This window comes from Oreochromis niloticus, linkage group LG7 (genome assembly GCF_001858045.2).
Source record: "Oreochromis niloticus isolate F11D_XX linkage group LG7, O_niloticus_UMD_NMBU, whole genome shotgun sequence".
Lineage (NCBI taxonomy): Eukaryota > Metazoa > Chordata > Actinopteri > Cichliformes > Cichlidae > Oreochromis > Oreochromis niloticus.
In genome coordinates this window covers 21,637,577-21,649,947 of record NC_031972.2, presented here as the reverse complement: position 1 = coordinate 21,649,947, position 12,371 = coordinate 21,637,577, and the positions used below count along the sequence as shown (strand labels likewise).

The 12,371-nt window shown below is 39.9% G+C and overlaps 1 protein-coding gene across 3 annotated transcripts in view; it reads right to left on the bottom strand.

The window, feature by feature from the left end:
* unc5cb (unc-5 netrin receptor Cb) overlaps positions 1-1,444 on the bottom strand; it is a 124,493-nt gene extending 123,049 nt beyond the window's left edge. The window contains exon 1 of one of the 3 annotated variants that reach the window (XM_005470312.4): positions 822-1,444. In XM_005470312.4, the coding sequence (XP_005470369.1) occupies positions 822-939 (118 nt within the window). In that variant the 5' untranslated portion in view covers positions 940-1,444. The remainder of the gene's footprint in view (positions 1-821) is intronic. The other 2 variants (XM_025909031.1, XM_005470313.4) reach the window with 2 other exon arrangements.
* Between the last annotated feature and the right edge of the window lie 10,927 nt (positions 1,445-12,371).

Sequence of the window (12,371 nt, the reverse complement as noted above, 5' to 3'; positions counted from 1 at the left end):
TTCTCCTGAGGAAAAAGTCAAGATCATTTAAGCATTACTAGCTTCACTGGGCTTTGAGATCATTCTTCATTCTTAGATGATCTGATTGTTTTCAAATAGTGGACCTCTAATTTTGGGATTACAGCAGTCATCAATCAACACTGAGTAAGATTGAATAATATGAGAATGAATGGAAGTTCAGCTTTCTTGATTTGATTAATAGCAGCCCGAACAGGGATATTTTAATATGACTGCAGGTAATGGTCTACATGTTATATTTTACCTGTAATAACTTACTGTGATTCAGGGTTTTGTGGCTAATTACACTTTTCTAATAGGGTTTTTTTTTATGTGTAATGCTATTTTTTGTGTGCCTACACTAAAATCTGTAACGGGTTAGGAAGATGTAAAGCAACAGCCACAATATTAAGGGCATCTCTTGAGCTTCAGAGGAACACTTCTCCATTTCTTTCCTCGGAGAAACAGATGCAGGGCTGTGATGCTTTGGTTTCCAAGTGCAAAGCGTAGTTAATATAAATTATTGAATGAAAACTTTTTTTTCCCCAGTGAAGGCTTCTTTAGACGTAGTATCTTCATATTTACCTCACATAAAGCTGCTTAGCAGTAGGCAGCCTGCTTTAATGAAGGCTACAGCCTATTATTTCTAGTACAGCCGAACTTCGGGGGCATGAGGTGGCACACTGTATTCTTCTATTAGGAGTGTGACTAATTATGATTCAGTTTTGTTTTGCCCACTACAACAGCGCCACGAGAGTTCATAAAAGTTTTCCTGAGAGCAAAGCAGAAAGGTTCACTGGTGAAGAATACACTTTAAAGTTTACCTTGAGCCACACCGATGTCAACCAGGAGGAAAAGCAAAAGCCAGGATACGGTCGGCATCTCAGGAGAGGATCTCGGCGATCTTCCTCCTTCTCTGTCAGTCCGCGCAGAGTACCCCATGATGAGGAGTCAAACTACGCTCTAAGGCAAGTCCCAGTCACTGAGAAATTGATATGAAACGCGCACTGGTGTCCCTCGTTACGCTGCGCAGCACTCCACAAACCCTCACAACCCGGGCGTAAAAGAAAGAAAAAATGGCTTTCGAGAAAATATATCCAGCGCAGTGTTTTTGCAAACATGTGACACTTTATGAAACAAGAGGTGGGTGCATCGCCCTCCGTCACAGAGGATGTTGCATTAAAATCTGTATCCGCTTGCTTTTCCCTCTAAAGGTTCACTTGCTAGAGGTGTGGATCGATGTTCTGACGGCAAATTCATGCTCCCACATGAAAGCAAAGTCCGTCCAGCAGAGTCCGAGTCTGTGCAGAACCCTTTTTCACTCGTGCAGTGCGAGAGCAGTGTGTGTGCGTGCACCGCGTCTCCAGCGCTCCACTGGCGGCACTGAACGAACCAGGGCAAGGAGCCGTCTCTGCGGGCTACCTTGCTCCTTCAGCCAATCCAAGTGCTCCGGCAAGTGGCGGCGCTGCATCAAAACCTGGCCCGGACAGCAGCGAGGAATGGATGCTGATCTTTTTTTTTTTCAGCTGAGAATTTTAATCATGCATTCATCCAGGTTAGACTACGAGACAGAAATTAGATTAACAGAAATATGAGTGTATGCAGTGGCGGAATAAATCCGTTATGTAACGCTTGTACTTGCGCGTAAATTCCTGCATCCAAAACTAAAGTATCATTAGGGAAAATCCCTTTAATCTGTTTAAGCCCATTTCAATATGCTTTTTAAAAAAAAAACTATTTTAAATACTAATTTATGTGTAGTAAGGCTTAGAGATGTGAAAATGTTTTTACCTCCATTTGAACTTTAGAAATACAGATCAGCACCATAACATCAACAATCCCCCCCACATATATGATATAAGTCGTTAATTTAAGAGTACTTTGCAAAAATATTTAGTCACGCTTCATGTCTTTATACTTTGCAAGGAAAATTGGAAAGTTTACTGAAACGTGCAAACATATGTGGAAATACAGTATATAAGCTTAAAAGTCAATATGTCAATATGTTGATGCCAAACAGCTTCAGTAATGTTGAGGTCCGGGCTCTGGGGAGGACAATCCATGAGTGATAGTGTTCCATTGTGTGTTTTTCTAAACAGGTATGCTTTTACTGCGTTGCCAGTGCATTTGGGATCAAATACAGCACTGGCCAATCAGACACTATAAGGTGGCTCAAAATCTCACTGTACATTTCTGCATTCATAATTCCATCAATATTAACAAGATCTCCAACACCACTGGGTGAAACGCAGCCCCAAACCAGGACAGAGCCTCCACTGTGTTTTACAGATGCCTGTAGACACTCACCGTTGTACCTCTCTTCCATTCAAACTGATGATAAACTTCATACTGACCATATACTTCAAATGTCGATTCATCATTCCATCAGACATATCGCCACTGATTTTCACACCAGTTTTTGTGTAATTTGGAATACCTCAGCTTTTTCTCCCTGTTTCCCTTTCTTAAAAATGGCTTCTTGACAGCTACTTATCCTGTAAGACCACATCTCTCAGGTCCCGTGACAGCTCTGTGATCTGGATTTTTTCCTATTTCAATTTCCTCAGGGGGTTTTGTAAGAAAAAAAACACACCATGCTGAGATATGCTAATTCACAGGTAACCTTATAGGTCAGTTTTAAGTAGCTTAACAAACAAACAAACAAACACATTGCTCTGAAAATAGTATGGTACAAGGACTGGACTGAAAATATGTGAAAAAGCAGCCAATGACCAAAGAAAGACTACTGCTATTATTCAAGACTATTAAAATAAATACAAGAACTTCTGGCTCCTTAAAAACAAAATATTTCCCCTGGTCTTCCACCGCACATTAAGAAAAACCTGAATACCCACTGCTCTCTGGCAAAGGGTCACAAAATAAGTACAAGTGTCTGTGAGATGATTAACTGGAGAGGAAAGAAGAAAAAACAAAATAATTTTTTGATACATCTAAATTTTGTTTGGTTTTCAGCAGGGAATGAGGATAACCACTTGAGAATTTAAAGTATCGCCGAAGTTGGTAAAAGGTTTGAGGGTTTTTGTTGATTAAAAGGAGACAACAACTCAGACATCTAAAACATGAAAATGATCACCACATAGATACGGCCACTTTTTAGTCACAAGCATCCATCACCTATAACTGCACATTTCCTTGTTTACACAGCTACAATATAAAGTAGCAGAATAAATCAAATAATTTTTTCCTGTACAGTAGAGCACAAAATGTTTCTTATATTCCCTACCAGTATAGTGCAAATAGGTGCTTCCATTTTCTGCTCTATTTTGAAGTAATAATAGCATGTCACAAAACCTGATCGACGATGAGCTCACCCTCGCAGACTTTCAAACCCACACACAGAGACAGACAGACATATACATGACTTTTGCTTTGCAGGGGGAAATTTGTTTCAGTGATTTCAATAAAAGCTGATAAGTAATTACATATGCATCAGAGATGCCTAGGCAATGCTCCTGGCACTGTGATTAATGTGGCGTGTGAACTTGACACTATCTCTGTACCAAAATTAAACTTTTCAAATATGAATCTAATTCAAGAAACAGTATTCTCCCCTTCTCTGTCATCCTTTTTATGCACAGTGCTGTGAAAAAGGTATCTGCCCACATCCTGAATTCTTAAGTTTTTGCACATTTGTCAGACTTAAATGTTTCACATCATCAAACAAATTGTAATATTAGATCAGGATAACCCAAGTAAATACAAAATGCAGCTTTTAAATGATGATTTCATGTATTAAGGGAAAAAGCTATCCAACCCTACCTGGCTAAGTAACTGCCCCCCTTGTTATATCAAAAATGAATTGTAATTGAGCACACTTTTTGGAAAGGTGAGGGTGAACTTCACTGGCCACACCCAGGCCTGATTACTGCCAGAGCTGCTGAATCAAGAAATCACTTAAGTAGAATCTCTCTGAAAAAGTAAAGTAGGCTAAAAGATCTCAAAAAGCAACACACGTTACAATTTAAAGAAACTCAAAAACAGATGAGAAACAAAGTCATTGACATCCATCAGTCTAAAAAGGGTTACAACGCTATTTCTAAGGCTTTGGGACTCAAGTGAACCACAGATAGAGACATTATCCACAGATGGAGAAAACTTGGAACAGTGGCGAACCTTCCCGGGAGTGGCCAGCCTCATAAAACTACTCCAAGAGCACATCAACAACTCATCTAGGAGGTCACAATAGAACCCAGAGCAACAGGCCTCACTTTCCTCAGTTAAGGTCAGAGTTCATGATTCAACAATGAGAAGGAGACTGAGCAAAATCCATGGGAGAGTTTCAAGGTGAAAACCTCTGCTGACCAAAAAGGATCTTAAGCAGGCCTTTCATGCTCAACATGTCTCTGTGTGGCTGAATTAAACAACTATGCAAAGAAGATTGGGGCTCGTCTTCATTTAAATCATCATCATATAAAAAATGCCTTTTTAAAGGTTATTCAGGTTATGTTTGTTTCATAATAAAATGCATTTGATGATCTGATACATGTAAGTTTGACTAATATGCAAAAAATAAGAAATCAGGAAGGTGCCACATACTTTTTCACAGGACTGTATGGTGATGTCTATAAGTAGCTACATATATATATATCTGTGTGTGTGTGTATAAAAATTCCCCTCTCGCCCTTGCGAGCGGTCTATCCTTCAAGCTCATGTCTACCAGTGGACTCTTTCCAACTACCTTTTGTCAATAGCATGGTTACATTAAGGCTAGGTGTTGCCCACTTTTAGCCTGAACATTATCACATACTCACCAAAACAAGTATAAGTGTTACACTTTGCGCAATATGAACTTATGAAATGGCAGATTGTTCTAAATTTTGACTGTGGTTAACGAAATAGATTATGAGCAAGATGAGACCTAGGAATAGACAAAACTCACTTCCTCACTTTTCAACCTGAAATTCAGGAAGGACAGGGCAGTTTCTTTTTTCACCTGTCAAAAGAGGACCAGCTAAACCAAGTCCAAGCACTCTGCGTGTGTTTTGTAGAAATGTCTTATGACCTCAAGAAGTTTTGTAGGGGGCTACTAGGAAGCTGCAGCTGTATCTGTATTCTTGGCAGGAAGTGGCACTCCTAGTTGGTGTCAGCCTCCACTGGCGTCCTCCTTTATCACAGATTCTGTTTGTGATTTTCATGGACAAGCTTTAAAGGTGCAGCTGGGGAGGAATGATTTTGGAATATGTTGGCTTTATCACACACTGGAACGAGTTTTGAATAAAATGTAAAACAACCAGCACCTCCAAGTTTGTGCCCATTGTTTTGTTTTTGGTTGTGAGTTAGGGTCAAATGCAGGGTGAACCCTGTGGTGGTAAGAAAGCTGTGAACGTACCCGTTTGTTCTGGTTCCACCTATGGAGATGAAATATTGATAGTGAGCAAAAGAATGAAATTGCACATATAAGCAGATGATGTTACTTTAGGTGTTGTCATCCTCCGATATATGGAAGGGTGCTGCTCAGACAGTCGAGGTGGCGTCCAGTTGGTATCTAATCAGGATCCGCTGGAAGCTTTCCAGGCACATCCAACTGGTAGTAGGCACAGGGGAAGACCTAGAACATGCTGGAGAGATTATGTGTCTCATCTGGTCATGTATATCTCATGAACCCCCAACAGGAGCTGAAAAAAACATTTGGAGAGGGACCTAAGTCCAATGCTGCTACAAAATAACTCTGAATGAGCACTATAAAATAAATGAATGGCATTAAGCATTTCACAACAGCTTAGATTCAACAAGGTGATTTCTCATGTGGGGGTTGGTCCACGCTGACTTCTCAGTAATATATTCATGTTGTTATCAACACCTTTCACATTGTCTCAAAGGTGGTCTGTATGCTTGAGATATGAAGAGTGAGCGAGTAATGTGAAGAAAACTGAGGCCACGGCCACATTCTTTAAATAATCTTGATTCAACGTGTGCACAAGAATGGCGTGTTATCTTGCCATGTGTGTCCATTTGGGGGGGGCGGTGCACCGTGACCATGAAGGCCATATCCCAAACCACTCATCAGTGTGTTACAGTACAATCGAGCTTTTTTATTTTATTTTATTTTAGATAGCACTTTATTTATTTATTTATTTTTTGCTCCTCAGTCATCCAGTCCTGGTCATGGTTCACATAGCTTCATTTTCCTGTTCTTTGCTGACTGGAGTGGAAAGTGGCATAGCTCTCCGCTGCTGCAGCCAGTGCAATTCAAGGTTAAATGATGTGTGCTTTCTGAAACGTCCTTCTGCACACCGCTGCTGTACTGAGCTGTCATTTATTTGTGGCCTGTTAACTTGAACAAATTTTGACTTTCTCCTCTGACGTCTCTCGCGAGCCTCTGAGGTGCGTATCCTGAAAGCAGCAAGCGGCACCTTGTGTGAGTCAGTCGGCTTGAATTATAGCAGGCCTTCCAAGATTTTCCGTAGCTGTTTAGTAAATCAGAAAATTATTAACTGCCTCTCAGTGCAGCTGAGTGGCCTTCTATTTGGCAATTACTGTATAGTGTAAAGAAGTGATGGAAGTTGTTCTTTGTGCATAATGAATAAGATAAATATTAAGGGACACATTCATGCAAAGTGTCTTTTAACATTTGCCACAGACCTTTGGAGCTTTTGAGAAGTGTGCCGTGTGTCAGGAGTGAAAAGCCAGAGTATCACAGAAATATTGACCCACAAATTCCTCTCAGCAAATAACTCTTTTCACTTGCATGCCTTTGCCAGAAATAAGTGCACAGAACTGTTGCTAAACGGATGTTTCAACATTGTAGGAAACATTCTGTCTCTAATGCCTTAACCGTGCCTTTATTGTCATGGGACCAACTAAGTAACTGCTTACACTGGAAAGCATGTCCAAAGATAGCTATATCTAAAAGGAAATTGAAACTACATGTTTACTTCATGTAAATGGCATTACATAATGAGAATACATAATGAGAATACACAGAAAAATATATCTGGGAACCTGATACAGAAACTTGTGTTTTTAGTGGTTAGTTTGTATGGGAAGGAGTGGGAAGTTGTGTATGATCCTTGCAGAGATTACAAGGAAGCAAATTACCTCTGAGCGTGGGAGAACACACATGGTACAAACACTTATTAGACTTTGTTAGTTGACACTCCTCAAAATAATTCCAGAGAGTATTGTGTCAGACCTTCATGCGTGAATTGCCGTTACATTACGTATAAACATTCACGTTCCCCAGAGGATCAATATGGCGGTCTTTGACGATCCTCCTGCTTCTAATCTGTAGGCACAAGGGGGTCAGTGCTGTCCTGTAAAACATCTGGAATACTACTTAATGAATGTTTTTATTTGTATTCTAGAAGACTTACCATGGCCATGGTCCCCTGATGTTGAATCCCAATAGCTTTGATTCCTTGACCTTTTCTTGTAATGCCATGAAAATGGTGGCCATTGAACATTATAACAACATTTTTTTGAAATAACAGGTAACTTCACTTCATGGATGAGTTGCTAAGTGCTTCCACTTTGGAATAATTCCACTTCCAGTTTTTGAAATAACAAGGAAGGAAGAAATATCATGAATTGACGTGTTGCAATGGTGGCATCCAGTTACAGTGTTGCATTCAAATTCAGCGATCGCTTTAGAATGACCAATTCTTTCATCTTTCTTGTTTCTTTTTTGTTACCAGAGATAATGAGAATCGGACCTTCCAAGAAGTTGAACACTTAACTCATCAATCCCATTTTCCCAACAGTCTTGGGGATTGTTAAGATGTTTTTTGGCAAATGTGAAATGAGCCTTTGTGTTCTTTTTGGTCAGCAGTGGTTTTTTCTCCTCGGAGCTGTCCAATGGATGTCATTTTTGCCCAGTCTCTTTCTTGTTGTTGAATCATGAACTTTGACCTTAACTAATGTACTCCCCCTTGCTAAGCAAGCTCACTATTGTTATTTAAAATATGGAAATGGCCACTACAATAGAACTGAGGCCTACAAATTTATAAGAGATGTCACCTTGTCTATATCCATCTTTTGAATAAAAAATTATATTTAGCTTGACAATGTTGGCATCCAGTTAAAGCATCATGCCCAACTTTGCCTTACAGAGCTATCAGCATGGTTGCAGATTCTTAGCCTAGTTTCACACACCCTTCATGTTTTTTTAGAGAGACATGGCTCTCTGGGCTGTTCATGTCAGACATCGCATACTCCTGCTGAGCACTCACAAAACCTCTGTCTCTCCCATCAGCCTGTGGATCAATTAGACCGACAGTGACAGACAGATTGATAGGCAGACAAACAAACAGAGATATGCAGGCAGACTGATGATAATGCAGAGGCAATGTAATGCAATTTCTATGTGGAAAGCCCATCCCCCTTTCCCACTGCAACACACATACTCACAAATAGACCCTGGCTTCGTTCTAATTTTAAAGATAAACATCACTGAGTGAAAATGGAATTGGAAATTAATCACAGCTATAAATTAAGTCACCTTTAGGGGTATCCTTTTTCCTCGTTAACAGAGTTAAAGGTAGCTAGGTAAAGTCAGCCTGTGTGCCAAGCTCCAGAATACTGAGGATTTTGAATCATGACAAATGGCACAATATGATTTGCAGACAAAGCAATGGTTTGCGGCTGATTTTTTTTTAACTTTACAACAGTGAGCCGCGGTGAGACAGTGAATGGCGGCGACGGCAGTCATGTGCCACACAGTAAAGCTGCTTTCCATCGCTTTGGGCACACTTTACTGCTGCTCTTGATATCAGTATTAAAAGTGATTTGCTGCTCCGTATGTGGCAAGGAATCAAAACTTAATTTAGGCAGATAAAGATGCCATTTGGGAGGGAGATAAAGTGCTGCATCATGGGAGATGTGTTCCCCAGCTTGCTCTCAGCTCCTCACCCTTACAGCGTCCTCAGATTTACTAGCTCTTTTTTCTTGCTCCATAAAACAGCAAATCTGCTCGCCAGGCGACACAGGCAAATGTTAATGGATTCATTTGTCAAGAACCTTCCACTTATTTACAGTCCTCTTCCATTACCATCTCTCCTCCTGTAAGAGAAAATCTAGTGGACAAAGTCAAAATATCGATTTGCCTGTCCATCAGACTGTGAGTCATCCTGTAAAACACACCAAGCCGAAGACACTGCTGCCACCAGGAGTGTTTAAACATGACAGTTACACAATCAGTGCACACAGCTTCCCCCCCTTAAATTATGTAATGCAGTACAAGTGAGATGTGAAGCTGATCACATTTGCAGCACATTTTGATAAAAAAATATAAAAATAAAAAATAATCATTGCATGTTGATTCTGATCTTATTTATTTGATAATTTGCTGGTTCTCTGTTGTTGCAATTTTTTAGTATTTGAATTAAATATAATGTTGACAGTGGGGCATCGGACACGTTGAGCGACCAAAACATCTGATTGTTGAGCATTTTTATTTATGAGTAAATGTCTGCCGAGTTTCACGTAGATAAGCTAGAAAAACACTCAGTAGCTCTGTTTACCTATTTATCATGTATAGCATACTCAAAGTGCTGGTGCTGATAATATTGGCTTCCTGTAGCTCCTTAGACCACCCAGGTGGCTTCAGTGTGACTGCTGATGCAAGCCAGGCCTTGAGCCTGTGCTATCAGTACCAGGTACTGATAGTTCAGACTTCTCATTTGAACACTCAAGCCTGGGGGAAGGTGAACGCCCTGCTGTGCCACCAGATATCCCCCTACCTCGACACATCTTATATCGTCTCCACTGTCCCGGTTTGATCAAAGCACCCAGCACCAGTCCAAACTTCCCAAGATCAGATCCATCTAAGCAGGTCACAATCTGATCAGAAAAAAAATGACCAAAAAAAAGATTCATGGCTACTTATGTACAGTAATAGTAGCAGTAAGGCTAGATGGAGGGGGAATAGTGGCGCTTCATTAATTATTACCGAAACATCAAAAGCAATGCAAGACACAGTGGCAAACATTAGCAGGTCACACACAAGCCAACAGCTCATAAATATACACAGCCAATTAGCTGATTTTAGAACAGCATCCTGTGTGCCATGCAATAATGCTTGTGGAAAGTTCTAGGAAATACTCACAATGCCGCCACATGTTAACACACAGTGGGATGCATGCATTTTTTTCTTCTTCTATGTTTAGTATTCTTTGTCCCACTGATGTTTTTTACTGGAGACCTAAGCTCATTAAGACTCTTTAGACTGTTGTCCTTCAAAACCACATCATCTTAATTGCAGCCTGGACTGGTGGCATTTCAACAGAAGAGCATTACTGCAATATCCCCAAGGCAGAGACAGAATGTCTGTGATTCATTGTGTAATAAAAAAAAACATCACTGGAAAAAAAAGGAGCCTCTTTTCACTACATGCTATGATTCAGATCTGCAGAGGTTCCTGCATTTCTTTGGCTAACTATATAATAGACCCCTATTATCCCTCGCTACCTCGGCTTAAAGGCCAGGCACACATGGCATGTTCTGCACTGTGGCATCTCACGATCTGAATCTGTTTCGGCCCCTCTTCGTTTCCTCTTCCATTCTTTTTTCTTTTCCTACAGTCCCCACCTCCCATGCAGGGAAATGGTTTGGCCTTTCTGAAGTAAACAGGCATTAATCACTTCTTGAGAGGGAATTGTCTGAGGGACAGCCCAAGGCATTTGAAAGGGGCCACACAAAGTCACATGGGACTGTGAGATAGATGCTGGAGGGGTGGTGGGTGTTATGGCTCCCTATGGGATGTGTACAGCACCAGCTGATGGGGTCAGCGTGTCCACCTTGGGTAAGTGTGTCAAGGACAGTGAGAGGAGGAGGTGAGACTTTGGCAATGGTTGAAAAATGCTGTTGCAAACTGGAGCGGTGGGCTAAGAGAAATTCTTTGTTTCCTCTCGTTTTTCCCCTCCACCTCCTTTTTAGAAACAAGTGAGGAGTTTACGCCTGAACAAGTACAAAAGAGTTATGTGTTGTGAATGTGACAAAGTAACAAAAATAAGCCACATTTTCAATGTTAAATGTCAAAAATAAAAAACAAAATCTAGTCTGTCCTGACATCTGTATATAAAATTAAGGTGTGTGTGTGTGTGTGTGTGTGTGTGTGTGTGTGTGTGTGTGTGTGTGTGAGGTGTTATTTTGGTATTTTGTAGTCTTTCTCTGATTTTTAGCACACAGCTTACTTGTTGTAGAATATTTATTTAGAGATTCAAGATAATCTCTTTGTATTCTTTGGTCTGTTTCTTCATTAGTTCCACAATAGCGAAATAACACAATCTAACACAATTCATGAACCATGTAAGAAATAAAATAGTCATTTTAGTCATAATTACTAGTTCTTCTTGAGTGACCACATCAAATTGACTTTTTATGGGGCATTATGAATCATTTTTTTTAACAAAAAGCTTTACAAATAAGCCTTTGTATTCAAATATCTACGGTAATCTAGATTTTGTTTCAGACTTTTGTACTAAAATAACAAAAAAATACCTCACATATGTTTGGGGCAAGTACAAGTATACTGCTCCCCTGCCCTTAACCCTTGTATTGCTTTTTAAATAAACATTTTTACAGTTTTCCATGATAAACAAACAAACAAACAAAAACATTAGTAATGCTCATGACATGTTTACTATGATCCATTTTTGCATTAAAATGCCACTGAGTGACTGCAGACCACTGATCAACTGCCATTGTAATAGAATCTAATTGCTAACAAACATGTACAGTTTGCAAGACATTATTATCCTGTCCACTAACAGTGATTGAATTCCTGAAGTTATAGAAGGGTATATGTTGTGGACAAGAATATATTTTGTCAGCTAAAAAGTTGATCTTAATCCAAAGACAATCCAAATAAAAGATGATTAATGTCAAGTCTGAATACAGAACACAGAGGCAGAGGACAAAAGAAAACTCAAAGAAACACAGGAGTCCAATGGATACAGTAACTCAAAGGCACATATTCAAAAGCAGTAATGTACGAGGAGAATTAAGACAAGAGGTGGACTAACACAGGGCCCACTACCCACTACTGCATAACTGTTAACTAACTAACTCTGAAGCATAAAGACTGACTAACCATAAAGGCAGAGACTGGGGAGCACAGAAGGTACAAGATGAAAATAGCACCAGCGACCATGGATACCATAGGCACCACAAGAATCGGAAATGATATTGGTTAATAATTTATCTACCTTCTGAAGCAGGATCCAGAAATACCGCAGCAATACTTTTCTCTTTTTTTTCAGTTTCCATTGATGGCAAGATGACTGCATGCATCTGCTTATTAGTTCTGAGCAGCTCTTCCAAAAACATTCTCATTTGCTAATTCAACAACTTATTTAATCCTCTTATAGCCTCATAAATATATGGTTAACCAATATTTAAAGACCATTTTAGGGGAA